This window comes from Bidens hawaiensis, unplaced genomic scaffold (assembly GCF_021521415.1).
Source record: "Bidens hawaiensis isolate Kalapana, Puna unplaced genomic scaffold, B.hawaiensis_p1.1 tig00020022_1, whole genome shotgun sequence".
Classification (NCBI taxonomy): domain Eukaryota; kingdom Viridiplantae; phylum Streptophyta; class Magnoliopsida; order Asterales; family Asteraceae; genus Bidens; species Bidens hawaiensis.
Genome location: NW_027493041.1, coordinates 242,824 through 267,847, shown reverse-complemented (window position 1 = coordinate 267,847; position 25,024 = coordinate 242,824). Strand labels below are relative to the sequence as shown.

The 25,024-nt window shown below is 34.3% G+C and overlaps 2 protein-coding genes across 2 annotated transcripts; both read right to left on the bottom strand.

The window, feature by feature from the left end:
• Positions 1-3,717: 3,717 nt before the first annotated feature.
• On the bottom strand, positions 3,718-11,706 carry LOC143559707 (ABC transporter G family member 35-like). Its single transcript, XM_077048202.1, has 17 exons — positions 11,167-11,706; positions 9,150-9,359; positions 8,809-9,053; positions 8,575-8,705; positions 8,105-8,497; positions 7,421-8,019; positions 7,079-7,349; positions 6,846-6,999; positions 6,697-6,750; positions 6,442-6,578; positions 6,028-6,357; positions 5,572-5,946; positions 5,352-5,485; positions 5,041-5,268; positions 4,780-4,951; positions 4,445-4,699; positions 3,718-4,324 (listed from the first exon to the last, which is right to left on the bottom strand). Exons 1-17 carry the CDS (start codon positions 11,532-11,534, stop codon positions 4,052-4,054), a joined length of 4,329 nt encoding a protein of 1,442 aa, XP_076904317.1. The 5' UTR covers positions 11,535-11,706; the 3' UTR covers positions 3,718-4,051.
• Positions 11,707-15,609: 3,903 nt separating this feature from the next.
• LOC143559706 (ABC transporter G family member 35-like) lies at positions 15,610-22,241 on the bottom strand. Its single transcript, XM_077048201.1, has 17 exons — positions 21,823-22,241; positions 20,848-21,057; positions 20,503-20,747; positions 20,276-20,406; positions 19,800-20,192; positions 19,109-19,707; positions 18,758-19,028; positions 18,525-18,678; positions 18,354-18,434; positions 18,139-18,263; positions 17,720-18,052; positions 17,259-17,633; positions 17,043-17,176; positions 16,728-16,955; positions 16,481-16,652; positions 16,146-16,400; positions 15,610-16,073 (listed from the first exon to the last, which is right to left on the bottom strand). The coding sequence occupies exons 1-17, from the start codon at positions 22,215-22,217 to the stop codon at positions 15,804-15,806; spliced, it is 4,371 nt and encodes a 1,456-aa protein (XP_076904316.1). The 5' UTR covers positions 22,218-22,241; the 3' UTR covers positions 15,610-15,803.
• Positions 22,242-25,024: the final 2,783 nt, after the last annotated feature.

Below are 25,024 nucleotides of genomic sequence, written 5' to 3'. Positions count from 1 at the left end.
TAATATAATCTCGATTAGCAATAAAATTTCGTCATTATGAGAAAAATCTTCTTTATTAGTGATCTAGACGTTTCAAAGTCAACAAAAAGTGCAAAAATCGTCACGTAACGGCCTGACGTGGAATAACCTCGGGTAATGAGTCAAAAACTAAATAAATCATAAACGTGTCTAAATGATCTCGAAAAATTAAAATACATATTAAAGTAGTCGAGACAATGTATAAACTTAATTTTAGAAGGCTCGAATCACAAAAATTTCAAAATAAGTGACCAAGTGTCGGTGGACGACCCGGTGAGGACCCATCGTCAACTATTTCCAAAAATTAGTTTCTTAGGCTTGTATTATCAAGAATCCAATTTCATTCAAAGTCTGAGAAAAATTATTAGCAACGGGATTCGTTTGATTAGCTAAAATTCGTTAGACGTTAAAACGGAAACTTAAGATTATTGTTTAAACACCTACTTACTAACCCAAACTCATGTGCCACCACCCATTGTTTTCTCAAAACCAACACCCACACATGACACATGTAATGATTACCATAACACTTGGAAGGCTTCATTTGTTGACAACACACCCATCCAATGATTGAACCTTCTAAAAGTAAATGTGTTGTATCATTCTCATCCACACACCTTTCATCTCCAACCATTACCCTAATAATTTCCTTTATGTGTTGGCATCCCCACCACCACACATCTTTCAACCTACTCACTCCCTTTCTCTTAATAAAACCCACACCACACCCACACTTTTAAACTCACACAAATCAAATTTCAAATATAAACACACATACTAATTAAGAGATATGAAGATCTAAATCAAAGAATCATGAAGATTAGCAACCAGGAGGAAGATTATGAATAAGAATCATCACATTCACACCCACCACACTCTCATTTTCATCTTTAGATCTTCAAGAACACAAGTAAGTTTTGTTTATGAATTGATTTCTTGGGTTAACTATGTTAGATTAGGTGTTCTTGAGTTAAGATTGAGCTTAAAAGTTTGAAATTATGGATGGTGATGTGTGTATGTATGAACTGTAGGTATGTATGTATGTGTTGGTGGAAGGATTAAACCCACTTACACATGCATATGTTCATCACAAGGATCATACATTGATTGCTAAGTTTTATATTAAGTGTTGTTGAATCTCTTGATTGATTGTTATAAACTTGAATGAACTTGATGTTAGGGTTTATTGTTAAAATGATATTTGGATTAATTATTGATCGTTAGCTTGTTTGTATGGACTTAGATTGTTAAAAATTGTTGTTAGAGATGAATAAAACAAGGATTTGTTCATAAGTGAAAATTGGGGATTTTTGGGTTTTGGATTAATTATGGATTTTGGATGGGTTGATGAACCAAAAGTGATATGGAATAACTTAATTGAAAGTAAGAGATGTTATATGCTAGAATTAATAGTTGGAACTTGAAGAAAAACAAAGATTGTTAAAATTACTAAATAAGGAAACTTTAATTTAAGAAAAGTTGAAATTTGGATTTTAATGTGAATAATTATAATAGATGAAATTAATAGGTGGTTAATAACAACTTAAAACAAGATAGGATGAGTGATTGAAACTTGGATTTGTTAAACTCATTGTTTAAATAAACAACACCTTGCAAAAGATAGAAACTTTGTTAAATAGTGAATTAAAAGAATAAAATGGAATAGATTATTTAGGATGTATGAAACCCTATCAAACTAATTGAATGAATTAAACATAGGATTGTATTTAATCAAAGTGGAAGAATTAGATTAATTAGAATTATCAAATAATAAAGTTACTAAAATGGGAAACTTTGTTAGAACAACACTTAAAAAAATATTATATATCCATAATCCTTTAATTTAAATGAATGATTAAAAGGTTAATAAAGATGGAAATGACATAAAAGTGACTAGTTACAAAGGTATAGAAACTTTTAAAAAAGCTAAAACATGATAATTGTTGAAATGAACAAAGACTTGGATCATGAACACATTGAATCTTCAAAAATAAAATATAAACCCTTTCTTAAAAGTAATATTTTGGAATTATTAGAAACTTAGAAAAGAGGTTAAAGATTTGGATTTTTAAAGATAATTGTATGTATAAAAATAACAAGCTTAACTAGTAACATTGTTAAGGTAATCTAAAATACGAACTAGGAACCGAAAAACTCGATTAAGGTATCTTATGAACATATATAGTCAAAACTGCAATTTATGGTAAATTATATTTTATAATATGTGTGTTTAGTTCATAGGATGATTAGTATAGACTTGTGTAATTTATTTGACTTGTCGGTAACTTAAACGGTCGAAAAATCGGCCCTTTTTAAACAAAACCGACACAACTATAAGGGACTGTTTTAGAACAGCCCCTAAAGTGTTTAAATACCCATGTATAACATAAGTTAATACATGAGAAAAGGACAAGATGATAAAACTTAGTCCTAAACGGTTCGTGTCGTGCAAACCGACACGAAAACGTTAAAAAGTTGCTATTTTAAGAAAATATTAGCAAAAATTGAAAATAATATATTTTCACAAGTTAACTTATAAAACTTGATTAATATATATGTAACAAGTATTTTTCATAATTTATAAGTTACATTTCAAACGAAAAACCGAATTAACGCATTTTAAGCATAAAACCGACAAAACCGACGAAACCTGTGAAAAATAAAAGATTAATATTTTCTTGAAAAATTCCAGCAACTGAATCTTAAGTTATTTTCTTATATTTTAGTTGTTTATTAATTAGTTTAATTAATTAATAGCTAACAGAAAACCGAACTATGTGTACTCGCTTATGTGTTTATGTGTTTATGTGATTATGTGAATACTAGAATAAGACTTATAAAATAAAAAGGAGTTTTGTATAAAAACTAAAATCAAGTTTTTATTAACAAAACGTGTTCTAATATAGGACACGTGATTTTCGGAAAGGCTACAAGACAGTGAGTTTCTCTATCGAACCCCCCCTCGATTTTTAACTGGAAATGTTTTTAAAACGATATTTAATTGTGTTTTGGGGGAAAAGCATATTCTTCATTTCATATTATTTTCATTGATGTTTTCTTTAAAAGACATTTTATTTTACAAATTGGTGTATAATGCGGGATGAGTCAAGTTGCCTAAATAACTATTAAACGAATTAGTAAGGGCACAGAAATATGGGTAGATCTATCGGGGTGACGCCCCCCACTTCCATTCGCGTTGGGTTAAAAGTGGGTGTATTTTGAGTATGGTATGTTTCGAGTTATCAACTGAGATGTCATACGCAATGTTGTATTCCTTGCTCGTCTATAACAGCTCAATTTGTTTAAGAAATGAAATGCCTATTGATTTGTGATGTAATGACGGTAGATCATTACACACGGTTGGGTGTTATAATGGTGGTAAGCCATTATACACGGATATTTTGGATATAATTCAGGGTGTAGTGACGATTACACACGAATTGATATCAGACTAGTTAATTATTTGGATTATGTTTTCGATTCATACACACACACACACACACACACACACACACACATATATATATGGACTATTTTTGATATAAAGGGAAACTCACTAACACATTGTGTCTTTCTTGTTCTTGGCGGCGTGCTGATTTTCTTCAGTGTTTGTAGTTGTAATGGTGTTTTTAGCGTTTTGCTAGTTTGTTTTATAAAATTTTGTTAGTCGTTTAAAAAAAAAGAAAAGAAAACTCAAACAAAACGAGTTATCAATGGGAAATTAATTAATCAGTGTCCTCGGGGCAATAAAATGTAGAAAAAGGAAAACATAGGAAGTTTGTATATCTACTTTATGGATATAGAGACAAAATCTTGTAACACTGATGTGTAAAACATACTTTGACATACCCAAAAAACGGAAAATATATGTTTATATTATAACAAGAAACAATGAATAAAAGTGTAGGACTACTATGATTCATATATATGTAATAATACAAACTCAATAGTAGAATTACATTAAAAAAATTAAACAAGGTTTTACTTAAAACATAAAATATTTATACAACCATGGAATTGAGTTACATGCGTTCTATCTCATTTGGAAGTTCAAAGTCCTAAGAAAGAAAGCATAAAGCAAGGCAAAGAACACACAAAACCCAACAAGAACCGCAGCTACAGGACCCATAAAATCCAATTCAAAAGCATAGTAGTCATTGATAAAACCTGCCATGGTTGGGTTTGGTGACTGTCCAAGCACAACGATTTCATTATTTGCATCATGATATTGTGAAACAATGCATCCGTACACAGTCCACGCCATTGGGCATATCCAGTAGTACCAAATCCACCATCCGGGAATTTTCTAAAGTTCAACAAGTCAATGTTAGTCAAATACATATACTTTCTATAAGAATCATTCGTTTTTTCATTTAAAGACAAAATAAATATAAAAGTACTCAGAAAGATGAAGTTCAGTTCTTACGGGCCGTGGGATATAAAATCCTGAGAAGGTATTGAAAAGTAGATAAAACCCGGAAGCGAATATAGCTGCTGCTTGCTCATTTGGTGTGATGGAAACAGTCATCATTCCAAAGTATGTGAAGTAGAGAAGTGAAAAGAAGTTGATGAAGAAAAACCAGAAGAATTTATCTGCTTTCCATTCGAATGACACCATGGAATACACAATTACACAGTAGTATGTTGCTTGTAGTAATACATATGGTATCTCCACAATTACCTTAGCACCAATTCAATGATATAATTCATTAAAAGTTTCTGCGTATGTAAATAAATAATCATTTTAGAAATAAAACCAACCTGTGCCATGGCGTAAGGTAAAGAAGAGTACAACCCAGCTGCCCTTTCTCGATAAAAGACGGTTCTCTCGGTAGCAACTACTGGCTGCACGGTTTGGCAATTGTTAATACCAACGAAAAGTATAGCTACATACATGGCACCAATTACTGTTTTCAAATCATCACCGCTAGACCTGTAATTATTTAATCAACAATCAAGAAAGGAAACCATGCTACTTTATATTCTTACAAACTATAAATCAAAATTCAAGTGACGCTTTACTTTTGATTGCCAATTTTCCAAAATATGGTCCCAACAACGAGTGCACAAAGCAAGGTGAAGCAGAAGCGAACAAGGTTATAATCAGGGTTTTTCCAGTAACTCCGCCACATTTTCCATAAGCAAGACTTGAACTGTCCCCATGAAGATTGAGCATATTGGGTTTCAAAGTGAAGATCTACGGCTCCGGGAGAGGGTACACTTAATTCCTTCACCAAAGCCTTGTTCCTCCTTAAGTATTATATACATTAACAGTTATTTGATTAAAACAAATGAGACTTTTTAATCAGTTTGATTATATCTAAATGAAATACTGATGCAAAGACGACGTAGTGAAATATTCAGCAAAATCAATACCAAGTCGCATCTCTGCAGCGCTTGAACTCACTTCCAACATCCATGTTGCGGGATTGTACTTCTCGGGTATCTTTGGGACCCCATTAATTGCCTGATAATATTAAAAGAATAAAACTATTACTAACATCCTTGTTTCATTATATATATATATATATATTGTGAATGATAAATTACTACCACAAAATACTCAATAATATGTTGAGAATTCCTGCCAAGGGGACCTGAATAGATAACTTGTCCTCCTCTTTTCAGTAATAACAACTCATCAAAGGATTCAAAGATATCAATGCTAGGTTGGTGAATTGTACAAACCACAGTTCTTCCTGTGTCAACAGTATTTCTTACAGCTCTCATTACAATGGCTGCTGCTCTTGCATCAAGCCCAGAAGTTGGTTCATCCATGAAAATAATTGAAGGATTGGCAACAAGCTCAACTGCAATTGTAAGCCTTTTTCTTTGTTCTGTTGATGAACCGCTAACTCCCGGAAGTCCCACTATTGCATCCTTGATTTTTTCAAGTTCAACCAGCTCCATCACTTCATTCACAAAAATCTGAAAACATAAAAGCAAAAGTATTGTTAATGATTCTTGGCATGACTTTGATTACTTAACAATAACAATTGTATATGTTACCATTTTGTCTTCCTTGCTAACTTCTTTAGAGAGACGTAGGAAAGCTGAGTAGATCAAAGACTCTAGAACGGTGACTGTGGGAGAGTGTATATCAGTTTGTTCACAATATCCAGAAATTCTAGCAAATGTTTCTTGCTTCTTTGGAAATCCAGATATTCTAATATCTCCCTCAATATAACCACCTGTTTTACGTCCTGCTAAGACATCCATTAAAGTGGTTTTTCCAGCACCACTTACTCCCATCAATGCAGTTAGCACTCCAGGTCTAAAAGCACCAGTTACGTCACGTAGCAACTGCAACCTATTTTCAGCCACACTTTCTCTCATTTCCTGTATCAAAAAATAATCAAAAATCTTAACCCATGAAAATATATGAAGAAACTCAAAACACTTTAGAGAATTTAAGGATCTTACACTAGGCATATCAACATAATAATTCATGTTATCGAACGACATTGCGAGTGGAGTAAATGGAAGAACCATCCCTTTCTTAGATGCACCGTTAGTAACAGAAATTGAAGAGCGAATCTTGTACATGTTCTTTTTTCCCTCTACAGTATAATAGTTGGATTATGGATATGATTTTTGTGCTGTATACTAAAAGTATAATACTTGTAATTTTCTAGAACTCAGATTACATACTTGAACTGTCTCCTTCAATGGCATGACCATCCATGGCCGCAGCTTCTGCCTTGGAGATTATTGCTTGAGGTTTACCAGGGGCTGGTTAATAAATTAAACAATCACCAAAGTTTAGTTATAGCAAATGCATATATAAGTCTTATATATGAGCCATCTTAAAACATCAACTAACTTACGTTGTAAATACATAAGGGACATCGTGAATAGGATATTAAAAAGAACTGTAAAACCAAGAAGAGCACCAACACCAATCCAGTATGAGCTTTCTGAAGTTGGGACATCCATATTCTTTAATACAGCAAATCCTAAATTTGTTGTATTGTCGGTACTCTATGAAAAAAAGTGAAAAACGAATATATTCTTATTTTGCAATAACTTATAATATTTTAGTTTAAAATTAAGGACATACTCTTTTACTAGTCCATCTAGAGTCAAGGAACTCATTGATGGTGATGCATTTGAACATATACGACAATGGTGATAGCCAATAAGCCCATTCCCACGCATTTGGAATTTTGGTTTTAGGTAGAATGAAACCACCCAACATAAATACAAGCAGAAGAATCACAGCTCCACCTGTGTTGGCCATATTCATCGTCTTACAAACTCCTGCAATCAACCTAAACAATCCTGCTGCCAAATTTTGGATCACAAAAACCAATAGCACATGCTTGACGAACCTGAAGATGCAATATATTCGATTAGCATGTAGTGTTGAAAAACGTACAAAAATAAAACAAAAACTAGTTACCTGCCAGCATCAGGGGCAAGATCAACACCCCAGTAGAGAATAACAGTCCACAAAATACTTTCTATCATGGATATGGGAATTCGAAGTAAGAAAGATGGTAATGTGAAGACCCAGGGAGGGTGGAACAAGAGCTCTCGTTGTTTGTAAACAACAGGAAGTCTCATGATAGTGAATGCCACATCAACAAGCTCATTAAACATGTTAATAAGCACGCTGCCTAAAAGGGCGCCTATATAAAGTGCTCCATCTATTTCGTTCCTATGGTGCATTGTGGTCCGGAGATACAAAGTTGTGCAAATAAATGATACAAAGACGATCTGTACAGTTCTGAAAACATATATGGGAGCGTTTCTTTTCATCAGCAATATTTCTTTATCCCATGAAGCCTTAAGAAGATCGATTTTGGGTACCAAGTATTTCTTATACACTAAAGCAGCCTTGTGACTTTGACTCTTGTCATATGGGACTGATAACTCACGTTGCAGCTTATCCCCTACATGAAAGCTCTTAAACCGTTGACTAAATTCACTCACTGGGATGTATCTGTATGCTCTGTTTCTATCTGCCCAGTACTGCTCTTGGTCCTTTTTAGATGTCACCTACCATCACCGTTAAAAAAACTTAAGCATATTTTGATCTATATTAACATGTACTAAGAAAAAATAACCAAATTTTAGTTTTTACCTCTTGTAAGAAGTCAGCAGTACCCTTTCTTTCTGGACATTTGAAGCCACAACTCTCAAAAAATTCAACGACGTGTTCTTGTGGGCCATGGTACACGATATGGCCCTCAGATAGTAGGATGATATCATCAAAAAGATCATAGGTCTCTGGAGCAGGTTGTAGTAGGGACATGAAGATTGTTGAGTCTGTCAGATGTGCTACTTGTTGCATGCATTTTACGATCTGAAATGTAGTGGAGCTATCTAGACCTGTTGATATTTCATCCATAAACAATGTTTTTGCCGGACCAACAAGCATTTCTCCAGTGGTTAGACGCTTCTTTTGTCCTCCAGAGATACCTCGTCTCATTTGGTCTCCAACAAAGGTGTCACAACATATATCAAGCCCCAAAATCTGGTTTTAGGTGTAAAAACATGTTATATTTTGATTTTGTAAAGGTTGATATTGTAAACTAGCAAGAGTATTCTTACTCTAAGAGTGTAGTAAGTGATCAAACTACTTTGATCTCCTTCAAGGGCAGTTGCCTTCATGAAAAGATCAACTTCAGCTTCCGGAAAGATCCCTGCTTCTTTTTCTCTTCTTGCAAGCTCAGTTAACAATTCTGTATTTCGTTGTTTAATTATAAATAATATGCCTTTGTTTTAACTTTAGCACAAAGGTTCCATCCTGACAATAAAGTTCGGTGAAGTAAAATAAAGTTATACCTAAACGAGATCCAACTCCTTGGCATCTTGCTGAGAAATCTAAAGTTTCCTTGACGGTCATTTCTCCAACGTGTAAATCTTGTTGGCTAATGTAAGCTGCAGTCTTTCGAGGTTCAAATTCATTAAGCTTATGACCGTTATAAGTTATCTCCCCATCAGTTCTTAAATTAGGATCCAGCCTTCCCGCCAAAGCCAACAGAAGTGTTGTCTTACCAGAGGATGGTGGCCCCAAAAGAAGTGTCATTCTGTAGCATTACAAATCACAAGTAAAAAACTTGTTTAAATCTTGAAAAAAAATTAAGATCGAGAAGAGTAGTTTAATCTTTAAGACTAAAACAGACCTTCCTGGTTTGATAATCCCCGATGTATCTTTGAGAATGCGAAGTTTTGCTTTTTGACCAAAACTTATGCCAACAGAAGCTAGAACGGATTCAACAATATTTCTTGCTGAATTTATCAACGTCGGAAGTGCTCTTTCCCCTACGTGACAGTCAGCTTCTACGGACAAATTTTGAAAACGAACTTCAACGGTAGGAAGGGAGATTCCGACCCTGAAATTATTTAGTACAATAATATTTTTATTAGTAATTAGTATCGCTTGAACAATCCCAAAACTTTAATTCAGAATGGTTAATTGTAGACTTGTAGTTATTAATTGATGTTGGAGTATTAGATGATCTTTACCGTTTGAATTTTAGATTTAATTTCTGCTATTTGGGTTAATTAATGTTCATGTTATCTATTCGTCAGTTATTATTTGGAACTAGTAAACTTTATGTTAAATAAAGATAATGAATCTTAATAATTATCTAAGTTTTCTCTTTCTCTCTTTGTGAATCACTAGCATCATTTGGTGCAGACTCCTGGCTATCAAATGGTTGTTTGTGAAAGAGTTATGTTCGTTAGAAGACCGAGGCAACGATGGAGTCTACCTCGACCCTCAGGATTTCAAGATCAAGTGGTTCCAACAGGAGATCCGACATCTTGAGTTCCAACCGAAGATGTGCAACAAGGAAACCGAGGCGAGTTCCATCGTCTGGGATGAAGGTGATGACAGATAAGTGTTATAAAAAAAATAAAGATAAGTCAAGGATCAGTATGTAATTAACATAATTTCCTTTTTTTGAAGATTTTTACAACTAATTGACAGCCAAGATAGAGCCGTTTGAGGGAATCAATCAAGGATTCACATCCTTTATTTATTTATACATTGCTATTGTTAGCTCACAAAAAGTTTTCTAATTATTTTGTACTTGTCTCTCTTTGTAAGACACCACAACAAACACTATCAATAAAAATCAACTCTGAATCAATTGTTTCTCTCTTATTTTTGTGATTATCATAGTCGTTAAGAAGAACATCCTTCTGGCCATTCCCACCTAGTTCCTCGATCTGCTACATGAAGATGAATCGAGTCACTGTTAGAGATTACTAAACCAAAGAGCCAACGATCATGAGAAGTTTGAACGGTTCTCATATTTATTATGAAAATCAGATTGAAGTGTTAGGATCGTTTTTAACTTCAGTTTTTTTTCCTAAACATGGAATCTTCTAATTGATATGCCATTCAATGTAAGGAGATAGCGGACAAGGTTTTTTTTAAAGCTTTTCATTTTCGATCGACTGTAAGTCCTGAAAAAGAGCGAAGGACCTTATCTTTTTTCTTAGGTTGTCAATGATCTTTCTAGCGTTCGCAATACTCGAGGATGAGTCTTTTTCAAAGACAAGGAGAAGGAGGTGGAGAGACCCAACAACCCAATAGACCTGGGCCATGTGAGCATACCCACAGCCGAGTGAGACGAATTATGCTGAACTATTTAAGATGCTCAAATCTGAAAGATAAAAAAGAAATGATCTAATAATTTCTTTTACTCTCGTGGCTTTGTTGGTCCTGACACGACTTTTAAGGACAAATTTTTTCAAAGACGGAGAGTAACTTTAAGGACCGTTTTTTATCAGAGTACGTGTGAAAGCATCTCATAATTTTGAAGTTCAAATTTTAAATTTAATTCCTTTTTTCTTGTTGAGTTATTTTATGTTCTTGTTTATTTTTGTTTTAATTTCTCTCTTTGTTAGTTATTATTCTAGAACTCTACTAGTATATTACAGTTTTACGTGAAATAAAGATAATTAATTATATAATTTAAAGAGTTTTGTGTTTCTTCTTTATGACATAATTTCGATTTTAACTCACCTTCATCATTCGTTTCATGAAAAAAGGTCAATCGTTGTCACTTAATAACTTTTGAGTTGACCAGCAGCCTAATTAGTTAAAAATGATAGAGAACTTTATGAAATTGTATCTGTGTTCATCTTTATCTTAAGTACAACTCAATACTTGTTTACTTGAAAACTTACTTGTCAACCCGATCTCTGAACTTTCTCAAAAAAAATTCGTTATCTTCCTCGGCAACTTTAAAAATCTTATCGATAATGCCTTGTTGAGCCTTTGGATCGAGGCTTCGCACATCTAACAACATTTGTTCAGTAGTCATATGCGGTTGATCAGCGGCAATATAAGAGTTAAAGATGGTGGTTCGTAACCGGTTATAGGTAGGTAGTTTCTCCAAAGCAGCCCATCGTAAGGCCTCTTCGTCTTCCATTGAGTGACGACTACGTCGCCCGTCATGGCTAGCGCCGCCTCCGGGAGCAAACACATCTTCAATTCGCCAACTCCCGGAGGCTTTGCTAAGACCTCTACTTATGCTTCTCCCCAAAGACTCCATATTTAGAAACTTCAATGTGTCAATCCCCTTAGGGTTATCTCTTGCTTAAATACACGTTTTTGTTGTTGGAGTGGGACCTTCTTCCGTATGTTGTCAAATGAGTAATCGTTGTGTGTATATTTAAATGAGTAATCGTTGTTTAAGTTATGGTTTCATGGTGCATTAATTAATAGTGTGGAGATGTCTGAATGATTTTATATTGTGATATTTTAATATCCTCGTGGGTGATATTTTAAACTTTTTCATTAAGTGGTGGTAAGTACACCATTATACAGTACTCTTTATCATTAAAAACAATAAAATGAAAAGAAAAAAAAATGATTTATTTAAGAAAAAATTAGGTATTAAATTAATTAGCAATTTAAAATAAATAAACAAACAGACCGTAATTCACAAATATTCATTTCCCGTCACTGGATCCTTCATTGTGTTGGTCCTCATAATGACGTCGTTTGTCGAAGGTTCTAGGCACATCTCTGCGTGCTATACAATAATATGTTCACTAATAATAGTTATTAAACAAACACGGGCCCGACTTAAAGAAATTAAAGCCAAGAACTCTTCAATACCATTCCTAGACATAAAGTAATCACGTAGCATTCTTGTCTGATGTTATGAACATGTTACCAGCCCCTTACTCAGGTGGGCGAAACACATAAAAATGAAATACATATATATGAGTGCACAAGTGAAAAGTTTCACGTTAGCGGCCTGTGTTTTTTATATAAACTTAGCACAAGACACACCACTACACCAGTGACTAGGTGTTTAAATACCAAGACCACCCATTCCAAAAGAAGGATAACAAAAACCTGTACTTGATAAAACTCCTCTCACAAGTCACAAGCCACACCCTATTAAATGATGTTTCTTTCAAGCTTAATGAAAAATGCCATAAGGTTTTTAATGTGTTGAAGAAACAACTAGCCCGATCTTGCATTACCTGATTGGACAGAAGCTTTTGAAAAAAATTTGTGTGTTTGGAGTGATTATGCAATCGGGGTTGTATTGGGTCAAAGAGTAAATAAGAAACTAGTAGTTATCTACGGCGCAAGCAAGAATCTCTTTGATGAAAAGTTGAACTATACAACTACAGAGAAGGAGTTGCTTGTTGTCTGTGCTTTAGACATATTTTGGTCATACATTTGGGAAGTAAAGTAGTTGTGTATACTGGTCAAAGTGCAGTGCGCTATTTGATGTATAAGAAGGATGCCAAACCGAGGCGATGGATCCTACTAGTACGGGAGGTTAATTTAGAGATCAGGAACAAGAAACATAGATAGATGGGCTCGACGGCAACATTTCCGGTGTTAAAAGTATCGCAGGTTTGAATGAACATCTCAATGTGATTAGATGGGTCCTTGTGTGCTAGCACATGAAATTGGATGGAATACGTGGGAAAGAATCGACCAGTTCCCATTTGCAGCTTCCTAAGCGGAAGGTACGATGATGCTAGATCTGATGGTGGTGGACGGCTTTTCGTAGTCAACGCCTATTCTCCTATTTGGTTGGTCTCTCATATCCCTAACGGAACTAAAGTGGAAGACGAAGTAGGAAAATAAGGAGAATATACTAATGATTTGAGCGTGAAACCTCTCACAAAACTCTTATCTCTCGGATTCGTTGAATCCTAGAAACTTCGGTGGTTCTAGAGAACGAGTGTGTCACATAAACTAACTAAGAATAAAAATTTAAAGTAAAATTAACTTAAACTAAGTGAATAAATAGTAAATAGGGTACCAAAATTAATTAAACTATTTTAAATTAAAATAATAATAATAATAATAAAACGAATAAAACAAGTAGCAAACAGGCAAGTCCCCAACTCAAATCGTTCTCTAATCGTCTCAAACCAGTTCCCAGTAACAATGCCAAAAACTTTATGTGCGAAAATATATATGAATAAATGCAGTTCGCAACTAAGCTTAAAAAATCAAATTTAAACTAGCTTTCTGCATTCATACAAACGGCAAGAGTACCGGTCGCGTGTAACACAGACAAGATAGTCCAAATATCGAATTCAAGGAAGGACCTGTGAGGTGGCTCGGTTACTAAACCCTAACTAAGTACTACCTAATAAAATACTTTTATTTTTAAATTTATTTCTAAACTAATTTAATCTAACTTAACTAACTCAACAAACAGAAAACTTAAGAGGAACTTAACGAAGACTTAACGGAGTTTAACTAATATAGAGAAAATGAACCACTTAAGTAATATGAATTAACGATGAATGACGAGACTCAGGTGCTAAGGAGTTTATGAAACAGGATTCTAAAGATGAAATAACATAGACAGAGCTAAGGCACCTAGGTCCCAGGGTCAGTTTTAACAAAAAAAACCCTAACGACGTCTAGATAGATTTTAAATTACGATTGTTTATCTAAGTGCCCTAATGATTTACCACTAGGTCTATGTCTAAGCCACAAACCCCTCTAAGGCTAGTAGGCATAACAATCCTAGGGAATAAGGGGTAATTCAAAATGAAGGATAAAATAACTCACTTACAACTCAACCTATTTGATAGCTAGAAAACAACATGTGGTCTCAGAATGACTAACCAAATCAATTAAGCTAAGAGGGTAAGCTAGCCCCTAATGTCTTGGTTCAACTAAAAAGGGGATGAACCTACTGATTTTAATAAATTTAAACACACATACCCTATGATACGTCTACCAAACTCAACCAACACACCCAGTACTGATTAAACATGCAATTAATGATAAACATTAAACACATTCATGCAATAATCAACCACAAGGGGCTCATGCAACTTTAAACTCATATAGGGTAATAGGTAAGGATGTGTTGCAAAACACAAATGTTTTAACACTTGTTTTGTTAAAGCAATCATGCTAAATTATATTCTTTATATGTCGAAAATAGCACGTATTTACGGATTTTCGTTTGTTCAGGTACCAATGCAAGGAAATAATGGATTCTCATGTTTTCAAAAATGGCGAGATAAAAAGAAGAGAAAATTGAGTTTACGGGTTACGGCACGTATTTCGAGATATTTATAATTAAATTATTAATTAAAAAATAAAGAGTTGGGTGAATAATGGTGCCATGTGCGACGCAACACATTGTTGTCTCAGTAAAAACAAGCCCCCGACTGTTTTGTCATGGGCATGGCGCGCAGTTAGGTTGACTTTTTGATACACAAGCATAAGTTTCTTTTTATATAAAAAACAATCAAACTACTTTTAGATTATTATTTTAATTTGATTTCGATGCACGCATGACACCAACTTGAATGGATTATATCATATGGCAAGCTAAAAGAATGATGGCTAAATTAGATATATACAGGATATTTAAAAATGCTTTGGTTGTAATTGTTATTGTATTAGTAGGCGGGATATGCTATGAGGTCAGATTTGTTGCTCCTCACAATAAGGCGATTTAATGTGTTTTTTCTATGCATAATCTTGTGATAATTGTTAATAACAGGTGAGTGCTGAGAAATATGAAGTCTTATCAACAGATCCCCTAAAATAACCGTGATAAACAAAATACTAATAAACATGTTCAAACCTACACACATACATCACATATACAAACATACGTACCTACACACGTACATACGCACCTACACACGTACATACGCACCTACACAACACACCTACACATAAGAAATGACGTGAAATTAGGGATAAATTGAGTTACACCTTCACTTCTCGCTATAAAAAAACTTCTGAAATGATCCAATACCTATATATATATATATATAGGAGTTTATGTTATTGCCCGTTTTTTTACTCGCACAGGGTCTATGAAAGCCCCACACGTACATTCTTGGAGACTGCCCTGCTACTTGATGAATGATGAATGAAACTATCAATAAGTTGAATGAACATTCTTTCTTAGTCTCTAATTCTCTCTATCAATTCCATATGTATCATATAAACAATTATGCATGACATGAATTTGATTTAACAAAGCATATGAAACAAATAGAAGGCCAAAGGGGAAGAAAAGCAGTCACGAAAATATATTTAAATTCTTTTTTGTATATTTCATGGCTAGGGTGTACATTTATAAAATACTGACATTATTTATGTTCTAGGAAATAACAAAAGTTGAAAATTTTATTCACTCTAACAAGAAACAATGAAACAAAAATGTAGGATTGGTATGATTCAAACGTCTACAGTATAATTAATACAAACCGGATAATAGAATTACATTACAAAATTAAACAAAGTTTTACTTTAGCATTAAAAAATTTATAAACATTACAAACATTGGAGTGGAGTTACAAGCTTTTTATCTCATCTGGAAGTTCAAAGTCCTGAGGAAGAAGGCATAAAGCAAGGCGAAGAACACGCAAAAACCGATAAGAACTGCAGCAACGGGACCCATGAAATCCAATTCAAAACCATAAAAGTCATTGATAAACTGTGACAAGGGTGGCCTTCCCTGTCCAGGCACAAAGAGCGGGTTATTATCGTCATGATATTGCGAGACAATGCACCCGTACACAGTCCATGCCATTGGGCAAATCCAGTAGTACCAAATCCACCATCCGGGAATTTTCTGAAAAATCAAAGAGTTAGCGCAAGACGCTTTCAAAAGAACACAACTTTGTATATATAAGAAAACACTTACGGGTCGTGGGATATAAAATCCAGAGAAGATGTTGAAAAGTAGATAAAATCCAGCAGCGAATATAGCAGCCACTTGCTCATTTGGTGTGATGGAAACGGTCATCATTCCAAAGTATGTGAAGTAGAGAAACGAAAAGAAGTTGAGGAAGAATGACCAGAAGAATTTATCTACTTTCCATTCGAATGACACCATGGAATACACGATTAAGGAATAATATACCGTTTGAAGAAACACATATGGTATCTCCACAAACACCTGAATCCCAAATTCAATAGTAAGTTTCGTTATCATTTGTTAAAGTGTAAGTAACTATTTGTTTCGAAATAAAAACCGACCTGTGCCATGGCGTATGGTAATGAAGAGTACATCCCTGCTGCTCTTTCCCGATAAAAGACAGTTCTTTCTGTTGCAACAACTGGTTGCACGGTCTGGGAGTTGTTAATACCAACGAAAAATATAGCAGCATACATGGCGCCAATAACCGTGTTCAGATCAAGATTGGTATCCCTGGAATTATGTAATCAACAATGAGAAAATGAAATCTTATAAATTATAAATCAAAATTCAAACAAGATTTATTACTTTTTGTTTCCGATTTTCCAAAATACGGTCCCAACCATGATAGCACAAAGCAAGGTAAAGAAGAACCGAACAAGGTTATAATCAGGATTTCTCCAGTAACTCCACCACATTTTCCATAAACAAGACGTGAATTGCCCCCACGTAGATTGAGCATACTGTGTTTCAAAGTGAAGATCTGTAGCCCCCGGGGGAGGTACACTTAATTCCTTCACCAAAGCCTTGTTCCTCCTGTAATATCATGTTGATTAATAAATATTTTTGTAAGAGCATATTTAACACTTCTAAGTTTTCATTGAATATATGTTATTGACTTACTGATGCAAAGATGACGTGGTGAAATGTTCAGCAAAATCAATACCAAGTCTCATCTCTGCGGCGCCTGAACTAACTTCCAACATCCATGTTGCTGGGTTGTATTTTTCAGTTATCTTCGGAACCCCATCAACCGCCTGATAATACGAAAAACACAAAACAGTTATTAACTTTATTGTGTTAGTTCTTTCTTAGTTATTGCGGAAGTTATATTATTACCTCAAAATAGTCAATAATTTGTTGAGAATGTCTGCCAAGTGGGCCTGAATAGATAACTTGACCTCCTCTTTTCAATAGTAACAACTCATCAAAGGATTCAAAGATATCGATGCTAGGTTGATGAATGGTGCAAACCACTGTTCTTCCGGTATCGACGGTGTTTCTGACTGCTCTCATAACAATGGCTGCTGCTCTTGCATCAAGCCCAGAAGTTGGCTCATCCATGAAAATAATTGAAGGATTAGCAACAAGCTCAACTGCAATTGTTAGCCTTTTTCTTTGTTCTGTTGATAGACCGCTAACTGCTGGAAGTCCAACTATTGCATCCTTGATATTTTCTAGTTCAACTAGCTCCATCACTTCATTCACAAACAACTGAAAACATAAAAAGCTAAGTATTAGCATCATTGACATTGATACTTGGTTTGCTTTTGGTTAAATAATATCAATTGGTATTTTACCATTTTGTCTTCCTTGCTAACTTCTTTTGAAAGACGGAGGAAAGCTGAGTAGATCAAAGATTCATGAACGGTGATTGTGGGAGAGTGGATATCAGTTTGTTCACAGTATCCAGAAACTCTAGCGAATGTTTCTTGTTTCTTCGTGAATCCAGATATTCTTATATCACCTTCGATGTAACCACCTGTTTTTCGTCCTGCTAACACGTCCATTAGAGTAGTTTTTCCCGCACCACTAACTCCCATCAATGCAGTTAAGACCCCAGGTCTAAAAGCACCGGTAACATTACGAAGTAATTGCAACCTAGTTTCAGTCACACCTTGTTCTCTCATTTCCTGTATTAAAAAATAGTCATGAAAATTTAATCTATGTTGACATATACATTAACTTACAACATTTTTAGAAAAAATAAGGAGCTTACACTAGGCATATCAACATAATAATTCATTTCGTCAAATGACATGGCAAGTGGAGTAAATGGAAGAACCATCCCTTTCTTAGAAGCACCATTAGCATCACTGATCTGCCGCATTTCCTTATTTTTCTCTACAAAAATTCATTTAGTTAGAACATATGTTATCATTTTGCGAGTATTAGGTATAAAAGTAGCAAGTTTATGGAAGCCGGTTTTCATACTTGAGCTGTCCCCTTCAATAGCATGACCATCCATGGCTGCAGCTTCTTCCTTGGAGATTATTGCTTGTGGTTTTCCAGGGGCTGGTTAGTAAATAAAATAATCACCAAAGTTAGTTATTGAAAATGCATATCCAAGTCTTAAGAATCGTCTTTAAACATCAACTACATTACCTTGTAAATACATAAGAGACACGGTGAACAAGATATTGAAGAGAAATACAAAACCAAGAAGAGCACCGGCACCAATCCAGTATGAGCTTTCGGAAGTCGGAACATCCATGGTCTTTAACACAGCAAACCCTAAGTTGGTTGTATTATCGGTACTCTGCAGAGAAATATGAAATATCAAATACATTCCTATTTTATAATAGTTAATAAAACTTTGGTTAAAGTTAAAGGCATACTCTTTGGCTGGTCCACCTAGAGTCAAGGAATTCATTGATGGTGATGGCCTTGAAGATATAAGACAGGGGTGATAGCCAATAAGCCCATTCCCACCAGTTTGGAATTTGAGTTTTAGGTAGAATGAAACCACCCAACAGAAATATAAGAAGAAGTACAACGGATCCACCCGTGTTTGCAATATTCATCGTCTTACAAACTCCTGCAATCAACCTAAACAGCCCCGCTGCCACATTTTGGATCAGAAAAACCAACAGAAGATGCTTGAAGAACCTGAACACGATATATTATCCATCAGCATATAAAGTAGAATATATACTAGCATACAATAAAATAAAACACAAATTAGTTACCTGCCAGCATCAGGGGCGAGATCAACACCCCAATAGAGCATAGAAGTCCACAAAATACTTTCCATAAGAGATATGGGAATACGGAGCAAGAAAGCCGGTAGCGTGAAAGCCCATGGAGGGTGGAACATGAGGTCTCGTTGTTTATAAACAACGGGAAGTCTCATGACAGTGAGTGACAGATCAGCAAGCCCATTAAACATGTTAATAAGCATACTGTTTAAAAGTGCACCTATGTAAAGGGCTCCGTCTATTTCGTTCCTTTGAGACATTTCGGTCCTTAGATACAAAGTGGTGCAAATAAATGACATAAATACGATCTGTATGGTCCTGAAAATATAAACGGGAGCATTTCTTTTCATCAGCAATATTTCTTTGTCCCATGAGGCCTTAAGGAGCTCCATTTTGGGTACCAAAAACTTTTTATGCACTAAAGCAGCCTTGTGACTTTGGCTCTTGTCATACGGAACTGACAACTCACGTTGCAGTTTATCCCCTACATGAAAACTCTTGAACCGTTGGCTGAATTCACTGACTGGGATGTATCTGTATGCTCTGTTTCTATCTGCCCAGTATTGTTCTTGGTCCTTTTTAGATGTCACCTATCATCAACATTCAATAAAATGAGTAAATTTTGATCTGAATTAACATTTACTGCATAGTAAATAATCAAATAAGGCAAATTTAGTGTTACCTCTTGTAAGAAGTCAGCAGTGCCCTTTCTCTCAGGACACTTGAATCCACAACTCTCAAAAAACTCAACAATGTGTTCTCGTGGGCCCAAATACACGATCTGGCCCTCGGATAGTAGGACGATGTCGTCAAAAAGATCAAAGGTCTCAGGAGCCGGTTGTAGTAGGGACATGAAGGTAGTGGAATCGGTGAGGTGAGTAACTTGTTGCATGCATTTTACTATCTGAAATGTAGTGGAGCTGTCTAAACCTGTTGATATTTCATCCATAAATAGTGTTTTTGCCGGACCAACAATCATTTCTCCCGTGGTCACACGCTTCTTTTGTCCTCCAGAGATACCTCGTCTCATTTGGTCTCCAACAAAGGTGTCACGACAAACATCAAGCCCCAGAATCTGATTTTAGGTGTAACAAACTTATTAATATTTTGATTTTTGAAATACTAGTAATATAAATTTGAAAAAAAAAATGTGCTTACTCTAAGAGTGTAGTAAGTGCTCAAACTACTCTCGTCTCCTTCAATAGCAGTTGCCTTCATGAAAAGGTCAACTTCAGCTTCAGGGAAGATCCCTGCCTCCTTTTCTCTTCTTGCAAGCTCAGTTAACATTTCTGTATTTCATTGTTTTAATTATAAGTCATACGCATTTGTTTCAACAATTAACACAAAATGTGACATTTTAACAAGTTAAGTGAAGTAAGTTTTACCTAAACGAGACCCAACTCCTTGGCATCTTGCTGAGAAATCTAGAGTTTCTTTAACGGTCATTTCTCCAACATGTATGTCTTGTTGGCTTATGTATGCCGCAGTCCTTCGAGGTTCGAATTCATTGAGCGTGTGACCATTGTAAGTTATCTCTCCCTCGACTCTCAAACCGGGATCCAACCTTCCCGCCAAAGCCAACAAAAGAGTTGTCTTACCAGAAGATGGTGGCCCCAATAGAAGTGCCATCCTGTAACATTATTAAACATCACATGTAAAAAATTTGTTACTAGTCTTGGAAAAAAAAAAGTTAAAAGCAAAATAATATTATCTTGAACCGTAACACATACCTTCCGGGTTTAATAATCCCTGATACATCTTTAAGAATCTTAAGTTTTGCTTTCTCACTGAAACTGATGCCGAGAGAAGCTAGAGTAGACTCGACAATATTTCTAGCGGAATTTATCAGCGTTGGAAGTGCTCTATCTCCGACGTGACAATCAGCTTCGACCGTCAAATTTTGAAACCGAACTTCTACCGTTGGAAGAGAGATTCCAACCCTGAAATTATTTAATTCAATAATATGTTAATTAGTTATTTGGTGTTGACTTAAAACAGTGTGTCAATAATTGCAAACTAAACAGTAATTAAGACCAATTCTAGTCAATCTCTTCCGTAAACAAATTTCTCCCTTCTTAAGATAACACCTTTTATTAATGACCAATAAAACATATATGAAACTTGTAGCTATTTATTTTTATATTTTAAATCACGTTTGAAACCATCCCAATAGACTGGATAAGCCTTCAAGAACAGGATAAGTGACTAACATATATAATTGTTTAATAATTAATTACATGAAGATATAAAAGATATACTATAATCAAATTCACAAAAAAAAAAAATAATAATAACCAAATAAAAAAGTCACGTGATTTTGGCATAAATCACAACGAGAATAATTAATTAAGTTGTTACAAAAGCATCTTTATTTGATTACTAGTCTTTTTCTAGTTTAATCTAAATTAACTGAATTTAACATGACGAATCTTATAAAAGTTGAAAAATGCTAGTTTTCGAATTTTGAGTTTAAAATAATTAAAGATATAATACGGAGTAATATTTTATACTAGTAATTAGCCGTTGACTTAAATAACAACCAAAATTACCGCCAATAATTCCAATCTAACAAAGTAATTATGCTCTAAAACAATTAAAGGGAGTTCTCATAAGTCATAACTATTGAAACTAGCAATTTATCCTTAATTACAGAGTGTAACGTTTAGGAGTTAAAAAGTAATAATAATAACGAAGAAAAAGCTTACTTGTCAACCCGATCTCTAAACTTCCTCAAAAAAATCTCGTTATCTTCTTCGGCAACTTTAAAAATCTTATCAATAAAGCTTTGTCTGGCCTGGGGATCGAGATCCCGGACATCTAACAACATCTGTTCAGTAGGCATTTGCTGGTGGTCGGCTGGAATATACGACTTAAAGATGGTGGTACGTAACCGGTTATAAGTCGGTAGCTTCTCCAAGGCAGCCCACCGTAAGGCTTCTTCATCTTCCATCGAGTGACGGCTGCTCCGTCCGTCGTGGCTGGCCCCACCACCGGCGGAGAACACGTCCTCCATCCGCCAGCTGCTCGACGCTCGGCTGATCCCTCGGCTTATGCTTCTCCCCACACTTTCTCGGATACTCATCTTCCGGTGTTCCTCCATTTTTTTTCCAATGTGTTGTTTCTGTTAAGGTTATTGTTACCTTATATAATAAGGTGGTGTTTATTATTACTTTCAACGAAGCTTCTGACCGTTCAATCTGGTCAGGTGGGCCCGGGTTTAATTAAATATATATATCTGTCTTGTCTGGATAATAGATAGTTGTGAAGTTTGATATTTCGTTGTACAGGTTATGATGCAGAGGGTACAACGATGGCTATTAGTTGTTTATTGAGCGTCAGACTTGGTGTGCTGAACGTGACCGTTGACTTTGGACTTCTCTTATGCCTCAGGCATGTTAGACCGATAAAACTGACCGGCGGCTTAGATCGGTCAATAATTCACAGAATAGTCCAACATGACTGGTTCAACCTGATTAATTCATTTTTTTATCAAGTTTTCTAATATTTTCAAACGTTTGTGTAGATGCTTAAAATTTCTGATATTTAGTTAAAATAAAATATTCTGTTTTTTACTTAATTTATTATAATTAAAGCTAACTTTTAACTTTAAATATGTCTACTTTCAAGGTTGAATCAATCATTTTAATAGTCTAAAACGATATTAAGAAGCGAGGCTTTGTTAAAAAAAATTTATCTTCCTTTCACTTCAAATAATCAGAATATTGTAATTATTTACATACAAATACATAAGTAATGCAATTCCTCACACTTTATCAGACCTAATTTAGTTTAAACGCCGCTTATTCACACACATTAATCCAAATCCCAAATTACAAATGTACAATTATTAATTTTCTTTTAAAAACTGGAGAACTTAGAAATTGGGAGCCTGAAGCTCTAGCTTCATTTCATGGTACTAAAGACGACAATGTCTACTTTAACGTGTAACTTGCTTATTTTTAGTATTTTATAGTTAAAATATGTATGATATATATTAACTAATCGATATACCATGTAACAAATACACCATCACCATGAGCGAACATCACACACAATGACAAATGCAAAATACTAGTTTAACAAACACATTTAACAATACACATGGACACCTAAATAATTGTGTCTTAAACCATCCTATCACAACAAAAGAACATGTGACAGTCTCCAATAACGATAAATACTATGTATTATATAATAATAATAATAATAATAATAATAATAAAATAAATAAATAAGTATAATTGGGGAAGGAACCATGTGTTATAGTGATTTAATTTACAAATGTAACTTGAAATGAGTGTGGTTAGTCGTTTGAAAAGATAACAGTGTATATATATATATATATATTAAAAATAACTACAGTTAATAAGTTTTTAGTTTAAAGAGCTATTTGGTAGCCTCTTAATATTTATATTAAGAAACTACCTATGAATCGGTTAAAGATAGATTGTACACATCTGAATAGTTCATAAAGCAATTTATCAATGATCAAGTTTTAAAGAGATGTTTAATAAATGAGAGGTTGTCTCTTAATCAGACATCTTAATGATTAATACATTGTCAAACAACCCCTATGTTAAATTAGAAAAATAAATACTAAATAAATAACTTTCTTTTATAACTTTATAACCTTTATAAAAAAAATAGCACAGCACCTTTTCAATATAAAAAAATCACCCAAACTTTAAAAACATAAACGAGAACACAATCACGAGAGGCACAAGACCAATAGAGGGTTTTTAAGTCAATTGACCTACCATATGTTTATCATATAGTTCCTGTTAACATATTAAAATAACTTATACGGAATGTGATACAGTTTTAAGTCACTTGAGTATAGTAGGGATGAGATTGGTACCGACCGGTTCCGATCCTAGTCCCGAAAATCACATTTTTTTTGTACCGGTACCGAAATCTTCGGTTTTGTACCGGTATTGAAGGTAAAAAAATCGGAAAATTTAGTACCAATACTGAAACTCAAAACTTTGGTACCGATTCGGTACCGGTACCAGTACCGAATTTGTTCATCCCTAAAGCAGAGGTTGGTGTTGGTAATGGGGGTTGTGAAACGTGGGAAAGAATGTGATGGTGTGGGTTCCACAATCTTATTTTTAGTATTAAAAAAGGCTACGTCGGCAAGAAAACTAACAGAGTTAAGGTTCATTAGGTTCGGGAGTGATATAAGAAAACATGTTACAAGTTGGGAGTGGTAAGAGACAAACTGTTAGTTGAGAGTATTCTCACTCAATGAGTGAAAATTGAAAGTATTAAAAATCAATAACCCTTATAAAATAATCGATATTGGAGAAACTAAAAACGATCCAGTGCCTTTAACATCATGTTCGACAGACTTGGTTATTATTGGATAAATTTAATTTTATTTGATATATTAAGTTATTAGCTTTATAACCCGTGTGATACCCATAATGTTTAAAAGAAATATAAATAAGCTATAAAAATTAATGATTAAATTAAATAAAAAACTATATTTTATCAAGTTAAATAGTTTTATAAGTTCAGATAATATTTTCTAATGGAATATTTATACGAATACGATGTGTATTCTCACGCAATGTCTTCATAATCACGAAAAAGATGCACATAGTGATTTTATATGTTGTAATTATATTTCTTAATGGAATAACGAATTTTAACAAAAGATGATAAGATACGTCATTATTAATGACATAAAAAAGAATATCATATATAAAATTAGCGTGAATAAAAAACACATTTTTGTATTACAATTTCGAAAGAGATTGATGAAAACTCCATAGATCCATGGAGGTTGAATGAATATGTGATAATGAAATTGCTATTCATTCATAATTTCTTCTTGTATTTATCATTTTAGACCTATATATATCATTAATTGGATTTTAGTACATTCATCTCCTACACTAAAAA